General features: G+C 39.9%; 1 protein-coding gene across 1 annotated transcript in view; it reads right to left on the reverse strand.

The window, feature by feature from the left end:
- LOC120525185 (kelch-like protein 10) overlaps positions 1 to 18,917 on the reverse strand; it is a 44,018-nt gene that overhangs the window by 4,706 nt on the left and 20,395 nt on the right. Inside the window, exons 3-4 of the mRNA XM_039747283.1 lie at positions 5,710 to 5,859; positions 3,244 to 3,384 (exon numbers count right to left, since the gene is read on the reverse strand). Coding sequence (XP_039603217.1) covers positions 3,244 to 3,384; positions 5,710 to 5,859 — 291 coding nt within the window. The remainder of the gene's footprint in view (positions 1 to 3,243; positions 3,385 to 5,709; positions 5,860 to 18,917) is intronic.

Genomic DNA, 18,917 nt, shown 5'->3' on the forward strand with positions numbered 1-18,917 from the left:
GGTGCATTGGCGATCCTAAATTGTCCCTGGTGTGTGAGTGTGTGTGTGTGTGTGTGTGCCCTGCGGTGGGTTGGTGCCCCGGCCATGGTTTGTTTCCTGCCTTGCGCCCTGTGTTGGCTGGGATTGGCTCCAGCAGACCCCCATGACCCTGTAGTTAGGATATAGCAGGTTGGATAATGGATGGATGGATAACAATTCCCATGAAAATAACAATCTCTTTACGTTGTATATCTGGTAAGCCAAACACGGGGATGGGCAAGCGAAGCGAGCTGGGGGCAGAGCAGTATAAGAAGTAGAAATGTTAGGTTTGAATACAGATCTGAAACGTACCCTAATGATAATAACCTGGGAGTCATAGTGGACTCATCACTATCTACATCCATATGGTGTACAGAAGTGCCCAGGTAGGATTGTGATGTGTGGAGTACAAGACAATAGGGGTTATGCTTAATTTAGCTTAAGTTATATAACCCACTAGTGAGGCCTGACCTGAAGTATTATGTTCAGTTTTGTTCTCTACAATACAAAAAAGACATAGCAGTACTAGAGAAACTCCACAGAGGAACGGTGAGGCTTATTTTGAGACTAAGAGGTGCGAGTTATGAGGAGAGATGGAAGAAGCTGAACCTTTCAGTTTAACCAAACTGAGCTTAAGAGGTGACATGACTGAAGTGTTAAAAATTACAAAAGGAATTGGTACAGTGGAACCCAAATATTACTTTAAAATTAATTCTGCAACAAGAACACAGGGACAACATTGGGAACCTGTTGAGGGCAGATTGTGCACAAATGTAAGTTTTGTTTTTTTTTCACGCAGAGAACCATAGACACATGTAATAAATTACCAAGTAGTGTGGTGGAGAGTAGGACATTGATGTTATTTTCTATAATCTAAGTGAACGGGATGGGCGAGCATGTTGGGTGAATGGCCTGTTGTGCTCTAGCTCTGAGTCAGCATTGCTCTGCTGAACTCTGTATGTCATTTGGATAGACAAATGGAGAAGGGACCAAAGTAGGATTTTAAATTAGGACTCAGCATCTTTGAGGCAGCAGCACTAGACCCCTTCACAGTTTCAACACTTGTTATAATACATTTTTCTTTAATATTTAAGGTTAATGTCACGGTCTCTGGAAAACACTGCTAAAGGATCCATTCACATGTGCATGCTAAGTTTGGCACACAGGAATTGCTAGCCAAGCATAGACTAGATAGCCAAAGACAACTGGAGGATTGTATAGTCAGCCTAAAGACAGAAGAGTATACTTCTGTCCTCTGTCAGCACAAAATCTTCTTTCCTTGTTGGGAGAATGAGAACTGCATGTAGGCATTGTGCTATTCCTGTATTTTTGGAGGTGGAGTTCAGTTCTTTCCTGTCCTTGTTTGGAGACCAGAGAAAGAGCCTGCACGTGGAGCAACCAGTATATAAGGATGGACCTACTGCCAATACATTTTAAAGCTGTCGGACGGAAGATTATGTCATCCGTCCGAAGATCCTCTCAGTGTGGTAATGAAAAATGACAGCCTACATAGATCAAGACTCCCACCTTGATAAGTCTGTCATCAGCTTCCCGTTTGTAACCATGTAAACGGTCAGTAAAGTAAGCTAACATATATTGTTCTCATGTGATTGGTTTTTTGTACCGCCGTAATCACGATGGGAGGGATATCGCCTTTTCTCTCTGTTATAATACATTTTTCTTTAATATTTTATGTCACTGTCCTGAACAACACTGTTAAAGTCTCCATTCACATGTGTATGCTAAGTTTGGCACACAGGGGCTCAGCATTTAGAAATCACGCTAGGAGGGATATCGCCTTTTCTGTCATATTACTATATTGTTTACTTACTTAATGTGTTGCAATTTCAGAAGAACACATTTCCAGGGAGATAATGCCTCTTCAGGAAAAACTGTCATATTACTATATTGTTTAGTTACTTAATATGCCACAATTTCAGAAGAACACATATCCAGAGAGCTAATGCCTCCTAAGGAAACTACACTACAATCCAAAAAAATGTAATAATGGGCATGAACTTCTGTCATCCAGCTATTCTGGTTACAGCACATGGGCTCAGTGTATTTAGCTTTGAGAATGAAATGTCCATAAGAAAAGTTCATTCTGAACTCATCTAAAAGAAAAGCAGCACCCCGGCATCTCTGTAAAACATTCATGTTCCTCAGTTTATTGTCTTTGCCTCCAACTCGATGCATTTTTAGAGAAATGGTTGGGCAGAGTTGTATTCCAAGAAATCGATCATGTTGTTATGTGAGATAATTTGAATCTTGAGGAGTCTAGAGTATATAGTACCTCACTGAATACCTGGTTATTCTAATATATTTTTATACAATCCGTTTTATCTCCTTCTCAGTGGTTTCTATTTATTCCTCACATACAATAAAAATGGCTGATATTTTGATTGATATTCTCCAATTACATGAAACACTTTCTGAATAATGTCTTCTAGTAGGGGGGATCAGCTTATTGCAATTTATAATGGAATGTAATTATGGAGAATAAACATTTATTACTGTAAACTCAGCCCCTTAAGGGAGTCATTTTGATGGCCAGCGAGTAAAGTCACAAACATTATAATCAGTACTCACAAAGCTGGCAAGTAAGCCAATACCTCATTGGGTATCTAAGGTGGCTAGTGTCGAAATTTGTGGAGTTTGAACATTGCCACTGTGCCTACATGGGTTTCTTCCTAGTCCTAAGGTTTATCTCCCACATCCCCAGTTATGTACTTATTGTGGTAGTTGGTGATTATGACTTGGTCCTGTGTGAATGGACTGACACCATATCCTGGGCAGCTTCTTGTTCTGCCCCAAGTGCTTATGGGATAGCCTTCCCATGACCCTAACCTGAACAAAGCAAATTTGAGGCTACCGTATTGTGCCATGATTTCTTAAATGAAAAGTGTGAAACACAGGTATACGATGAAGAGTAAATGGCAAAGGTTTCAACTAACTTTTTAGTTTTCCATTGCGTCTCAAGAAACCTCCTGTTCACAATGGTGTCATATTATAGAAAGAGGACCACCGGCGATCATCTGACAGTCTGACTGGCTTCAGTGGCTCCCGATGTACAATGAACTCCCTAATATTGGGCAATCCAGACAGCACACAGCAGCTTAATGCACTGCGGCCCACATTCATGTTTGGCACCTCTTGCCACTCGTTTGTCTCCTTGTTGTAACACTCCACCTTAGAAGAGATGGTGTTGCCGTCGTAACCACCCACCACATAGAGGAGATCCTCCATTGTCTCAATGCCAAAGTTGTTGCGTGTAGTGATCATCGATGAGACAGAGCGCCAGGTATCAGTCAAGGGGGAGTAGGCCTCAGCAGTATTCAGGCTGTTCTCACCATCAAAGCCCCCTACCTAGAAAGGAAGGTTTGAAACACATTGTCATTGTACCTGGTAGCAGAGAGGTCAAGTTGGCCTTCAGTGAATTATCTTCTCTGTCAGAATTATATTACTGTACTGCTGAAACAATAAACTATTCTTTATTTATCAATACTTTTTTCAGAGGCTGCATAAATGACTCAAGAATTAGTTTTATCCAGGCAATAGCATGACATGGACAGTCAGCCACTGGGATGGAGCATTAGTCAATGATGGCAGTACAGAAGCAAACGTCAAACATTTTGTGGCTGGCACAAACTTAATTAAATGTTTTTAACTTGGACAAATGTCAATGATGGTTGTACAGAAATTAACTTCTACGACTAGGGGGTCGACACAAACTTGATTAAATGTTTTCACTTGGGTCACATGTCAATGATAATCCCTAACCTGTGCTAGATGAACTGGTAGTGACCCCATACCAAAGATGAAATAATCAAAATTTTTGATTCATTAAACCAAAAGCAACAAGACTGAAATTTTAACTTTGTGCTATGCCAAACTTTGCTCCCAGAACTCTACTCTCATTGTAGCACAAGATACACAGTTAAAGGACAAATGACATTCAATAGAATCAGAAAGGATTCAGACCCCCTTCAATTTTCACAAACTTTATTGTGTTGTAGATTTAAATTTAAAGGGATAAATTTTCCATTTTTGCCCATCAATCTACACTCAATAACTCATCATCCATCCATCCATTGTCTAACCCGCTTAATCCGAACACAGGGTCACGGGGGTCCGCTGGAGCCAATCCCAGCCAACACAGGGCACAAGGCAGGAACCAATCCTGGGTAGGGTGCCAACCCACCGCAGAATAACTCATCATGACAAAGTAAAAAGCATGTTCTCAGAAAGTTTCATATAAAACTGAAATCTCTTATTCATTCAAGTATTCAGTCCCTTTGTTATAGCACTCCAAATTGTGGTCAGATGTACCGTGTTTGCTTTAATAATTCTTGAGGTGTTTCTAGAACTTGACTGGAGTCCACCTGCATCATTGGAGATTGTTTAGAAAGGGAAACACCTATCTATATGCGGTCCTACAATTCACAGAGCATGTCAACAAAAAAACCAAGCCATGAAGTCCAAGGAACTCTCTGTAGACCTCCACGATCAAACTGTGGTGAGGCACAGATCAGGATAAGGGCTTCAAACCATTTGTAAAGCTTTGAATGTTCACAGGAACATAGTGGCAGCACTAATTGGGAAATGGAAGATGTTTGGAGCCACCAGGACTCTTCCCAGAGTTGGCCGTTGGACCAAATTCAGTAACCAGGCAAGAAGGGCCTTGGGTCAGGGAGGTGACCAAAAAACTCCTAACTGAGTTCTCTGCTGAGATGAGAGAACCTGTTGAAAGGCTGACCATCTCAGCAGAACTCCATCAATCAGGCATTAATGGCAGAGTGGCTAGATGAAAGCCAATCTTGGCAAACAGCACTTAAAGGACTCTGAGAACATGAGGAAAAAGGTTCTCTGGTCTGAAGAGACTGAACTCTTTGGACACAACTTTAACTATTTATTTCTGGCAAAGACCAGACACTGCTCATCACCTGCCTAATAGTATCCCCACGGTGAAGCATGGTGTTGGCAGCATCAGGTTATGGATGTGCTTCTCAGCTGGACAGAGACAAGGAGACTGGAGAGAGCTGAATGAAGGAAGAATACAGCCAAATACACGTTGAAGTAAACCTGCCCCAGAGAATACGTAATGTCGGATTTAGGCAACGGCTGACCTTTCAACATGACCATGACCCAAAGCATACAGTCAAGACAACACGTGTGTGGCATTTGACTGTCCTTGAAGTGGCCTAGCCAAAACCCACACATAAACCCCAAAGAACATCTGTGGGGAGACCTGAAGACAGCAGTTTACCGGCACTTCCCATCCATTCTAACAGAGCTTGAGAGGATCTGCTAGGAAGAATGGGATAAACTGCCCAAATCCATGTGTGCAAAGGTTGTAGAAACTTACCCAAGAAGATTCAAAGCTGTAATTTCTGCCGATAGGGCTTCTACAAAGTACTGAAGTAAGGGAGTGTATACTTATATGAATAAAAGATTTTAGTTTTTGATTTTGAATAAATTTGTAATCTTCCTTATAACTTCTTTTTACTTTGTCATTATGGGCTATTATGAGTGTAGACAGATGGGCAAAAATGGCAAATGTATCCATTTAAAATTAAGTCCACAACACAATAAAGTGAATGGGGTCAGAGTACTTTCTGAATCTACTGTAATCTTAGTTTGACTAGCCTTCCTATTGTAAAGTGGAACTTACAGTGGGAATACGTTACTCACTGCATAAACTTCATCTTTATAGGCAATCACTCCCACACCACTTCTTTGGATTGTCATAGGTGCAATCAGGGACCACTGATTTGTTTCAGGGTAGTAGACTTCTGCCGTGAGGAGACAGTCATCCCCATTGAATCCACCACAGATGTATATCTGAAGAATGAGCAGACACACTATATGTTGATTAGGAGGATAAAACTGTACAACTGGTACCGCTGCTCATAATAACCTGCAATTAAGCAGCCATACTTCTAACATTGAAACATTTCAGATTATACACGTTAAACACCTACTGGAATCAGGAACAGAACTGGCTTAATTACCCATCACTGTGGCACAAGTGACAAAAATGAAAATACAAAAATGTCAATTGCATTTCTACAAATGTTTTACATTTCTAAAACTTCCTGTTAAGTTTGTCACCCTGTTCTCAAATACCAAAAGTGTTGCCTGGTGTCACAAACTCTAGGGGTTCAGCTCAGTGACGACTGCTGCAGTTTTACTGTTAAGGCTAACCTTGAACAATTTTTACTATCTAGGTCAGAGGTGGGCAAACCATGGTCTGTGGGTCTTACCTAGCCAGTGGCACAGGTGCAAGAAGCCCCTGGGGTACTCAGAGAGATGGCTAATATACTAACACTTTTGAGGTGGTCTTAAAAAGATGATGCTAGAATTAGCTGTTGTTACTGCAGTAAGAGGTCGGTGGTGTTGTCCACAAACTGATTAAATAACCCAGGCTTTTGCCATTCAAATAATGAGGGTCTGTCACACAGACACATAGTGGCATTGGAACAATTGAACATCCCAGGATGCTCTGCAGCTCTGCATTAAAAGAACTAGACTTTTATTCCCAAATTTTTGATGCTCAGTTTAACACTGCTTGTAGTACTTAATTTATGGGTTTTTATAAATGAAAATGCTCCATTGAAGTTGGAAAGTGGTCTGGGTTTACCTCCCACAACTGACTTATGGTGCCTGGTGGATGTGTTTTACTGCCAAGGCTGAAGCTAAAGTGGCAGGCATATTCTGAATATAGCTAATTGAAGTGATTGTTTGGGATCAAGACAGAAATGAAGATGTTTGATTTTCGAGGGGAAGTTTAATTAATGAAATTCATTGTTTTTCCTACACTTTTTTGTGTTTTTATCATCTAGGAGGACTCTTACACAGATAGAAAGACAATGTTTTTATTTCTTTTTGGGATTATCAAACGAAAACCTATTGGAGAAGGAATACGGCCAAACCAACAGGAAAAGGATGCAGGGGTTTCCCTGATCTGCAGATAGTAGTGGCAATGAGATTTACCTTTATAGCAGCGGTTTCAACGGCACTAGAGAGAGGCGAGAAAGCTGTAGATCTAGCACAATATATGCTGAGGATGCAGGCTAAGAAAATTTGGATGATACATGGTAAATAATGACAAGCCACTAGATTTCTAAATACAAAGACATTGCAAATGAGTACTTAGGTTCACAGGAAAGCATGGACAGAGGAAAAGCGAGTCTAGGGTGTGGAGAAGGTGGAAACCACCAGGAAAATCAATAAATGATAAAATACAGGTAGTGTGGGAAAGATCTTCCAAAGAAGTGATTGAGGAAAGACCTGGGAAATGGAGGAAAAAAATGTAACTAATAAACAAAAGGATCTGGCGAGGGTATCTGTACACAAATAATAACCTACAGGCATATGAAAAAGTTTGGGAACCCCTCTCAGCCTGCATAATAATTTACTCTACTTTCAACAAAAAAGATAACAGTGCTATGTCTTTCATTTCCTAGGAACATCTGAGTACTGAGGTGTTTTCCAAACAAAGATTTTTAGTGAAGCAGTATTTAGTTGTATGAAATTAAATCAATTGTGAAAAACTGGCTGTGCAAAAATTTGGATCCCCTTGTAATTTTGCTGATTTAAATCCATGCAACTGCTCAATACTGATTACTTGAAACACCAAATTGGTTGGATTAGCTCGTTAAGCCTCGAACTTCATAGACAGGTGTGTCCAATCATGAGAAAAGGTATTTAAGGTTGTCAGTTTCAAGTTGTGCTTCCCATTGACTCTCCTCTGAAGAGTGACAGCATGGGATCCTCAAAGCAACTCTCAAAAGATCAGAAAACAAAGATTGTTCAGTATCATGGTTTAGGGAAAGGCTACAGGATGCGCAGGATTGTGAGAATGGTTACAGACAACCTACAGATCACCTCCAAAGACCTGCAAAAAAATCTTGCTGCAGATGTTATATCTATACATTATTCTACGATTCAGGGCAATTCGCACAAAGAACATCTGTATGGCAGGGTGATGAGAAAGAAGCCCTTTCTGCACTCACACCACAAACAGAGTCGCTTGTTGTATGCAAATGCTCATTTAGACAAGCCAGATTCATTTTGGAACAAATTGTTTTGGACTGATGAGACAAAAATTGAGTTATTTGGTCATAACAAAAAGCGCTTTGCATGGCGGAAGAAGAACACCTCCTAACTGCTGTCAAATTTGGTGGAGGTTCCATCATGCTGTGGGGCTGTGTGGCTAGTTCAGGGACTGGGGCCCTTGTTAAAGTTGAGGGCCAGATTAATTCAGCCCAATATCAACAAATTCTTCAGGATAATGTTCAAGCATCAGTCACAAAGTTGAAGTTACGCAGGGGTTGGATATTCCAACAAGACAATGACCCAAAACACAGTTCGAAATCCACAAAGCCATTCATGCAGAGGGAGAAGTACAATGTTCTGGAATGGCCGTCAAAGTCTCCTGACTTGAATATCATTGAAAATCTAAGGGATGATTTCAAGCAAGCTGTCCGTGCTCGACAGCCATCACATTTAACTGAACAGGAGAGATTTTGTAAGGAAGAATGGTCAAAAATACCTCCATCCGGAATCCAGACACTAATTAAAGGCTATAGGAGGTGTCTAGAGGCTGTTATATTTTCAAAAGGAGGCTCAACTAAGTATTGATATAATATCTCTGTCAGGGTGCCCAAATTTATGCACCTGTCTAATTTTGTTATGATGAAGATTGCATATTTTCTGTTAATCCAATAAACGTAATGTCACTGCTGAAATACTACTGTTTCCATAAGGCATGTCATATATTAAAAGGAAGTTGCTACTTTGAAAGCTCAGCCAATGAGAAGCAAAAATCCAAAGATTAAGAGGGTTTCTCAAACTTTTTCATATGACTGTATATAAAAGAAAGGAAGTGAAATCCCCCAGTACCCTAGAGACATCAGAATGATTTGTAGGAATGTGATTTTGTAGAACAAATATGGAGAAAAACACAAAAGATGACAGAAGGAAAAAACTGGGCTAGAAGATGGTTATGTATGGCCAATTGACAAAAGATTAATGAAATAAGTACTGGAGGGTGATAAACATTATAAAAGATAAGTTCTCACCTGCTAAAGAAGACTAATGCCGGTACACGATAGACTACAGGAAAATATAAGTCAATTGGCAGGAAAGCAGTAAGAAGCACTGACGTGAAAGAAACAAAGGTAAGATAACAACCCCATTTTTTAATATGAAGCACTGACGTGAAAGAAACAAAGGTAAGCTAACAGCCCCATTTTTTAATATGAATTAGACATTTTACGAAATGCATTTCTATATTGGGAAGATCCAAATTACCTCTGCAATTAATGCACTGATAAAGGAAATACCGACAGAGCAAGAGTCTAATCATCCTTGAATATCCTTTTTTTGTTATCTAAGAAATGAATAAAGGATAATTAGTACAAAAAAAAAAAACACTATTAGGGATCCCTACTGTTTATAAGAAAAGAAGTAAAAGTGCTTTTTTTAACTATTGAATGTGTCTGATTGTCACAGAATGTTTTTAGATGCTTACTTTATGCATTTGTCTTGTGTGTGCATTTTAAAGATTTGAGTTTGAGTATGACCAATTTTATCCAAGTACTTAGGAGCCCCCTGCTCCTAAAGAGATTGTTATTTTCATGGGAATTGTTACAAATTAATTATTTTCACTTTTACTTTAAAACTTCAGTAAAAACAATATTTGGAAGTAACTTTTCTTCAATATCACATTGAATTTTGATTCCGTGTTTGGACTTACATCGTAACAACACAAAGCATAACTGCCCGTGTGTGAATATAATTTTTTATCTCTAATAAATAAAACCGACTTTTTTAAATGTTTGTCCCTGTGATTTGCTAATTGTCATAGCAAAACCTATTCACAAGGGAAACTGTAAACGTTTTAATATGAATGACATATCAAGATCTCCTTTTGTGTCTAATGTTAGTCGCAGAAAATGTACAGTACTACATTACCTTTCTTGTCGCCTGTTAAAATGAAGTTCTACTTTGTCTTTTACTCTTTGTCTTTTATTTCTGACTCCGATTGGACCTGTGAGGTTTTCAGTTCCACTTGGTCCGATCTGACTATTATTTTCCTTAATTTCAGAATTTGCACATAGATTATTATTGTTCTTTTTTGCATTCTTTTCTCTCCAATGCTTTGGGTCTCTTTTCGACGCGTTGCTCTTTCTTCTTCGCTTAGTGGTTGACGCGTCATCTAGAACGTATAAAGTTATTGTCCTGATAAAATTTATGAGCTGAGAGTGCAGGAAGTGTGTCTGCCAAAAGCATTCACACGATTAGAGTTAGGTGAATGTGGTCTTGCTTGAAGATAGATGTAAGTAGAGCGTGACTTGAAAGAATCTAATGCAAAAGTCACCGTCTTGCGGGACTTGCTTCCAAAGGTTGTAAGCATGACGTGACTTGAAATAATCTCATGTTAAAGGTCTCTATCTCACAGGACTTCGTTCCAAAATGTCTCTTCAAAAATTCAAGATTTTTTTATTATAATAGAGAGAGATATATCTCTGTAGCTTAGAACCTCCACCCTGGAGCTCCAAGTAGGTGAAGGTGACTCCAATATGCCTCAATAGAGGTTAGCTGCAGACCTGCAAAGCTCTGCCTGGTAACACTATGATGTAAAATCAGCATTGTGGGTGGGTTATCTGACTCCAATAACAACAACTGCCCATTAAGTCAACTACAGGGACTTGGAGCTCCAGGGTGAGACTGTCCTGCAGAACGAGAAAGAGCTGAATGTCGATGATGCACCATCACAAATTATTTTCATTGGTCATTCCTTAGCTTTTTTTCCTGTAGTGAATGTTTAACAACATGTTTTATGAAAAGACACATACACTTTTTGTAATTTATAATTATAATGATGTTTAAGATTATTATAACATTATACACTTCATCATTTTGCATCCTTCACTTCCCTTATATAGTCATTCACCCACATGCAACTGACCAATTCAAAAATTCATTCTAGAAAGTTCTCAAGTCAACAACAAATTACTGTCCAAATAAATTACTGCTACAGGCAGTCTATTGCTGATAAAATAAATAAATGTATGTTGTGGTGTGTCTCAATCTGTTTGAAATACACTACAAAATGGAAAATAATTTCTAATACGTTAAAAACCTATGGAGCCCCTTAGGTGTTAGGCAGAGAAAAAAATAATTGTCCAAACGGATTATTTTTCTTTTTCTTTCATGACATTTACCTAGTTCAGTGCAAAACATTTAAACATGTATTTGTTTTTTTATGTATAAAGTAATAGATTTACAATGGTTCAAATCAAATATCAAATGTACTTATATTCTCTCAGTCTTGTTCAATATTCCTTTTATCCTCCTGCCAGTTCTTTCTAAATGTTCCTCAAAAACAAAATCACCAGTCACCCAATATTTATTGCTTTATCTCACTGGAAGTTAACAGTCTTTTCTGCTGTGAGATATGGACATCTCTGTTTGAGTGTAATGGTGACTATAATACGTTGGCAAACATATAAATCATATATCTTTTGTAAGGGACAGCCGGCAGCTCAACCCAGCCGTGACATTCTGAGAAGGGAAGGATTGGGGGAAGGCAACTACGTTTAGACACTGCCTCCTCCAAGATGCTACATGGGGACATCACTGCAGCATAGCGGTGCCTCGGATTCCCGCAGGGTACTATGGGATTTGGAGTTCGGCTTCACAGCCCTGCTGGGTACTGTGGGTGGAGACACTGCAGGAGGATCTGGGGAGTCATGCTTCCCTCATAGCTCGGAAGAACTAGTGAGTCACGAGGATGGAAATCCAGAAGTGCTTCTGGGCTGATTAAAGAACATAAGTTCTCCATCTGACCCGGAAGTGCTGGCAAGTCATGTGGGAGGAAGAAAAGAAACACTTCTAGGTCGAGCACTCTTTAAAGGACTGCTGAAGATCCAGCAAGCGAGCCTGAGTTGGGAGGAGGTGGATAACACACTTGCTGGGAGGTGTGGAGAAGAAAAGAGAGAAGAATATTTTGTATATTGTAATTGATTTACTTGCCCATGTATTGTGGCTGTGGTGTTTGAAGGGCACTGTTAAAGAAGAAAATAATTAAAATATCTTCTTGGTGCTTTTACCTAGTGTCCTGCATGTCTGTCTGTTGGGTTTAAAGGGGCAACAGTGCCACCTAGCGTCCACACTGTATTAAAAAACATAATTATAATTGTATCACCAGTCTCTAATAAACTATCAGGATGGTTGAGATGTATACAAATTAATTTTTGTAAAGTAAGAGATTCTGGCCAAACTTACTGTTTGTATACTTAAATATATTTTGTATGTAGGCAACATTAGGCATTTTACAAGTTTGCAGCTGTTTAGGGTGAAGCATATGGGCTGCACGTGATCACTTGAAAAAATGAAGTGATTTTTAAATTGATTTAAACAGCATAAAGATCATTAGGTTTACACATTCTTCATTAGCAAAATGGCCGTTAGTATAAGCTATAACATGCTCTACACTTAATTATTCATGGCTGCTTTACAGACTTTCACTGTTACCCGATTTAATAAAGAAAACACACATTATACAAACAAATGTTACATAGGCAGATTGCAAAAATAAGATTTCTTATTTTACGTAAGAGTAGTTTTTCTATAGTGAATTGACATAAATACAATAGTGGTTTGAAAATTTCCTGAGAACTCCATGAATATCTTTCTCAATATAACAGCTTTTTGTTTGATTTAATCTGGGGGCTGTATAGTGATCTGATACTTTTGTAGGTTAGATATAATACAGTAAACTTGCAAAAAAACTCGAACGTAGATTCTGTGCAATATGGTAAATGAGCCACCTGACGCCAACATCCAATACTGATACAAACATCCAGCTCCTCCCCATTCTGCAGGCTGCAGAAAGGGGCATTTGTCCAGGGTGGAGGCTCCGGGCTGCCGAGATACCAGACTTATTTTATCAGCAACATCCATCCCTTCCCTGAAGGACTTCGGGTGTGACTTCAGGTCGGTGCATAACTTGACAATTTGGCCTGCCACCAAAAAAGTTTGCCCACCCCTGATCTAGGTGAAAATAAGAGCAGAAAGGTCAAATAATCACTACTTGGTGGTGATGGTGTGTTTCAGATGAATTTGAAGACCAGTGTTTATAATTGAATTCTGACACTCACATTCAGTATTGTCTTGTTCCAGAATTCATTTGCTAAAGCAGCTAGGAAGGCCATACCCTGAAAGTGTTGCTGAGCAGTGCTGACTTGGTAGCAAACCCCAGAAGCCTATCAAGACAAAAAAGGAAGCCTTCCAAGAAATGCTCAAGTCAGGCACATGGTACTCTCAAATTATGAAGGGGTTAACTGTAAGGTTGAGCAGCACCATTAAGCTACCTATAATCAATCGATTGCAATATTGATACTGCCAAACTGGGTTTACTAAAAGATACTAAATGTACTGGAGAAAGAGAGAGAGAGAGAGAGAGAGAGAGGTCATCCAGAAAATGCACAATGATGAACTTCACCAAAGGAGTCACATTCTCCACTGAAAAGATAAAGGTTATATTCTTTGGGGAGGTCTAGAAATTTGAACAAAAGCAATTACATGCATTGACAGTAGTGACATGAAGTACTGAAAGAAAGATGCCTCATTTGGTTCACTAAAAAGCAACAAAATGTGGACCTCTGCTAAAGACACCCGAAAAGTGGAAGTTAGGCTAGCAGCCTGCAACTGGAATACTTTGAACAGTTTTATCATTACACTAAATGGAAAGTTCAGGTACTGTGAAATTTTGGGTACTGCAGAGGATCACCAAAAACTTCTTACCTCAGATGCAATGTTAATGCTGGATGGATTCCATCTGATACAATAAGTTGGAGTATTAAAATCTGGATGGAGACAGGACAGCTGTATGAATCAGGTCAGGTCAGGTTGGGGAGCATGGACTGGTACAGCTTGTTGCTGCATCTACCACACGATGAAACAGCTTGGGATCCTGGTTGGCAACCCCCAAGGCAGACACGCGGTCTAGTCCCACCCCCCAGAAAAGGCCATCTATCTGCTGCAGCCAGGTGTTACTTGGGCATCTCTTTAGCCTGGTCCAGCCACTTGGATCCCCAACAATAAGGATCCTGCGAAACAGATCACCCTCTGGGAATCGCACCACATGGATGTAGTGCCGTAACTGACGCTCCCTCACAATTCAGTGCCTCATTCAGAACTCTGTGAGCAACCGCTTGTTTAACACAAAGTCAAAGCAGGGGCACTCAAGGATTCTCCAAAGAGACACAGTACTGAAGGAGTCCAGCCTTCACCTCAGGTCACTGGATAGTGTCTATGTGTCGCTACCATATAGCAAAACAGGAAGCATCAGGACTCTAAAGACTTGGACCTTTGTCCTTTTGCAGAGATATTGGTAGCCCCACACACCCTTTTTCAGCAACCTCATAATCACCCATGCTCACTTTGCACAGCACACACAGTACCAGTGTACAGGCCGGCCATGAAATCCAGCAACTTAGGGAGATCCCCTGAAGTCTCAGGATGTCCCACAGGGCAGAGAAAATCGATAAAGACTGCAAAAACTCTGCCGATATATGCATCTGCTCTCAATGAGAACTGGTAGACTTCTTAGGTGTAAAACCAGACTGCTCCAGTTGCTGATAGGTGAGCAAGTGATCACGGATCCTATTGAGGATGACCTTAGCAAGGACCTTACCCAGCATTGAGAGCAGTGTCCCCCAACCCCCTAAACCCCCACCCCCCCATAGTTGCCGCAGTCCAGGCGATCACCCTTCCCTTTTCATATATTCATTTGGGGTGAAAAGTCCCATTTTCTAGTCAGTTGGGATGACGCCCATCTCCCAAATGGAAGCAAAGATTGCTTCCAAAGCAAGGACGACAGTCTAACCACCGGCCTGGAGAATAAGCAATGGTTAAAAAGTAAGCACATTAACAATTCAAACTAAAATTGTGTAATCCAGACATTGAAATACTGACTGAATGTATTCAAGTACTGTCTAAGGAGATATGTTTGACATAACCCTTGTTAATGTTTATTAACTCAGCAACAGAAATTATTCTCTTAATGATGAATCATTCTGACACTAGAATGCTGGCAACTTTAACCAGGGAAGATTTGGAAGGAACAAACTTCTATCAGAATGTTCCATTTTTGGACTCAACAAGCTGGACCTGTTGTATCCAAATGTTAATGCCTTTAAATGTAAATATGCGGCATCACTGGGCAGATCCGATAACATCTTATTTCCACCTACAAGCCTGGTATCAGATAAAAGCATCTCTCTTATTATCCAAGCAAGAAGTTCTTTTGTATATTTGGGGCTTCTGTAAAGTTTTACTTTCTCTTGGAAAACAAAGTTCTATCTATCTATTAACATACAAAAAACATTAGAAGCTCAGCAAAGAAGAGTAATCAAGGGAATTCCTAGAGGAAACTGCATGCACAACTCTGACAAATAAAGAGTATTGGATCTTTTATGTTTTGAGCAGAGTAAACTACATGGAGATTTAATCCAGGTTTCCAAAATTGCCTCCTACATATTACTCAGAAAGTAGGCCTTGTGCTGCTATGCTTGCTAAAGTGATTAGTGAGAGAGGATTGCTGCTTTTCAGTATAACTCACTAAAAATATTAAGGTCCAGGGATGATATGGTGCAACTCCACACATCTTTACAAATCATTTATGCTTGTTAACAGTATTGTCTACTATAATGGACTAGCCATGTGTGCCCAACTACGTTGCATGTGTTAAAGTTGTCTGTGAAGGGCTCCCTGTTTAAACGCGGCTGCCAGTCGTGAACTGGGCCCTTCGTCACACAGCATTATGATTTTTTATAAGGGAAACAAAATTACAAAAGAAAACCCTTGGACATTGATTCGATAGGAAAGGCCTACTCAGAATCACTGTCTGAATAGTAATTACATTGATTCGATAGGAATGGCCTACTCGGAATCACTGTCTGAATAGTAATTATGTGGTGGTGTAGGAGCATTTCTGCTTCTGTCCGTTCACAGTCCGTCTCGTTTTCAGGACGCTATTGTTTCCTTTCACGATGTCTTCTCAACCTTTCTCCAATCTCAATTTGTGCCAATTTGTGGCAATCCAAAGAGTAAGGCAATATACACAAAGCAATGGTTATAAAAGGGGGACACATAGGTATCCAGGCTCTTTAAAGCATAAATAGGGATCACTTCACTGACATGCGAGCAAGCCACAGTATAACTGTGAGACACGCAGCACTCGCCGGCTACAACGTAACAATAATAAAAATTTCCGGAACGTGCTGTTATGCTGTCATTTATTTTACCCACTGTCTTTCTTTCATTCATATGTTATGTAGGCACATACCTTTTATCTTTGGCAATCTCATTCCAGGCCTCAGGTGCTAACCACCGTAACACTGTCCACCACCATTTCGTAATTCCGGCACATTGTTGACATCCGTGAGTAACAACAACGTACTAAACTGGAAGGTGTTCTACGCATGCGTGTAATTCGCGGACAAACAAAGATCAAGATCTAAATGAAGATCTCTTTAGTTAATTTAAAGCACAACAATTTGTTTAGTTTGAATGTCTGTGTTTTGAGGTGTGACTGGAGTACTACAGTCTTCAGTAGTATAAGCCTGGAGGAGATTCTTAATGCAATGCCTATGTTTTAGCTGTCTCTCTACTGCCATCTAGTGCTGCTTCTTTTAATTCATTTGCGGACAAACAAAGATCAAGATCCAAATGAAGATCATATATAGAGATAAGCCCTCATTTAATGTGTGAAGTACAAAGAATTATGAAGGTAACAGGGTTTGGGTTTTCAACTTAGTAGTGAGTCAAAGCTATCAGGTCAGTTCAGTCCATAAAGTAGCTTTGAAACTGCGCAACAGTTAGATGAGGGATAAAGAAAATACCAGTGGAAAAAATCATCGGGGCTGGGTGGAGATAGGGTTGCTCTTTCTCTGGGACATTGTTGTCCTCATATGTGTGTTACAGTGTGTTACAGTTTGTTCATTGACTGTGTAGTGTTTGTGTGTTCGTCCCAGACCCAAAAGACAAACATGTTATGTTAATTAGCGCCGATAAATTGGTGCAGTGCGAGTACACAGATGTGGGTTTGTGTTTTGGTAGACTGGCATCCCTCCTATAGCTGGGTCATAACTTGTCCCAAATTGTATGGGGTGGCTGTAGTCCCATTATCTTGACTTGAACCAAGCATGTTCAGGGAAAAGATAGGCAGCAATATATATGCATTCATCCATGCTCTGATCTCTTTGTGATACGTCAACATTTTGTCTTTGATCAATACGCAACCGGGGGTGATATTATAATAAGGCTAGAAGTCATTGCTGTTCAAAAGGAGGATGTGTTGGTATAAAATATAGGCTGTGGCTTACTGTGAATCTGCAATGGTCTATGAAGGTTCACGAAATAGATTATTTTGAGCTTTTCTCACTGACAAACATAATATGCCATGGTTAAGCTGAAATATAAGAAATGTGGTCGTGTTCTCATGCTATATAGATCATATATAACATTATTAAAAAAAAAATTTAAAAAATACATTCATGTCTGGGCTTTAACAGGTGCTTCTTGTATGCAATTTCAGTTGGCTGAAATGCATTATTTATAGTGGATTCAAAACGTATTCAGACCCCCTTCGCTTTTTTCACATTTTATGTTTTGGCCTTTATACTAAAATAACTTCAACTAATTTTCCCCTCATCAATCAATACTCAGTATCACACTGAAATATACTGTAACTGACAGAACTTTTCTGACCCTTTACTCATTAGTTTGTTGAAGCCTTTTTGCAGCGATCATGGCTTGGAGTCTTCCAGGGTATGTTGTGAGTGACAATATTCAAAAACCTGGATTTGGAGGATCTTCTGCCATTCTTCTCTGCAGACAGCTATTTCCAAGGGTTTTCAGAGTTGTTCAGTTGGGGTTATGTCTCGCTTGACCACTTAAGGAACATTCCCAGAGTTGTATAGAGTTGAATTCTAAGCCACTCCTGTGTTGTCTTTGCTTTCTGTTTAGGGTCGTTGCCCTGTTGGAAGGTCTAGTCTTAGGTCCAGAGTGCTCTGGAGCAGGTTTTCAATAAGAATACCTCTCTACTTTGCTCTGTTCAGCTTGCCCTTACCCCTGCCTAGTCTACCAGTCCCTGCCACTGAAAGACATCCCAACAGCATGATGCTGCCACCACCATGCTTCACTGTTGGAATGGTGCAGCACAGGTGATAAGAGGTGCCCGTTTTCCTCCAGACAGGATGCTCATCTTGGTTTCATCAGACCAGAGACTGCTGCTTCTCACAGTCCAAGAGTTCTTTAGCTGGCTTTTTGCAAACCTAAGGATAGGTGTCTCTTTCGTCACTCTGTCATAAAGATCGGGTTGGCGGAGTGTTGCAGCAATTAAAGTTTCTCCCATCTCCACCCAGGTTCTCTGGAGCTCTGCCAGAGTGGCCATAAGGTTCTTGGTTACCTCTTTTACCATGGCCTATAATTCATGATTGTTCAATTTAGCCGGATAGCCAGCTCTAGGAAGAGTCAAGGTTGTTCCAAACTTCATCTTTTAAGAATTATGGAGGCCACTTTACTCTTGTACACTGTGTACACTGTACATTTCATTTATGTTTGGTAGAATACCCAGAGGGGACTGGGTGGTCTCGTGGCCTGGAACCCCTGCAGATTTTATTTTTTTCTCCAGATGTCTGGAGTTTTTTTTTTGTTTTTTCTGTCCTCCTTGGCCATCGGACCTTACTCTTTATCTATGTTAACTAACGTCTTATTTTAATTTCTTATTTTGTCTATTATTTTTCTTCGTTATGTAAAGCACTTTGAGCTACTTTTTTGTATGAAAATGTGCTATATAAATAAATGTTGTTGTTGGGAAAATT

This window comes from Polypterus senegalus, chromosome 3, assembly GCF_016835505.1.
Source record: "Polypterus senegalus isolate Bchr_013 chromosome 3, ASM1683550v1, whole genome shotgun sequence".
Classification (NCBI taxonomy): domain Eukaryota; kingdom Metazoa; phylum Chordata; class Cladistia; order Polypteriformes; family Polypteridae; genus Polypterus; species Polypterus senegalus.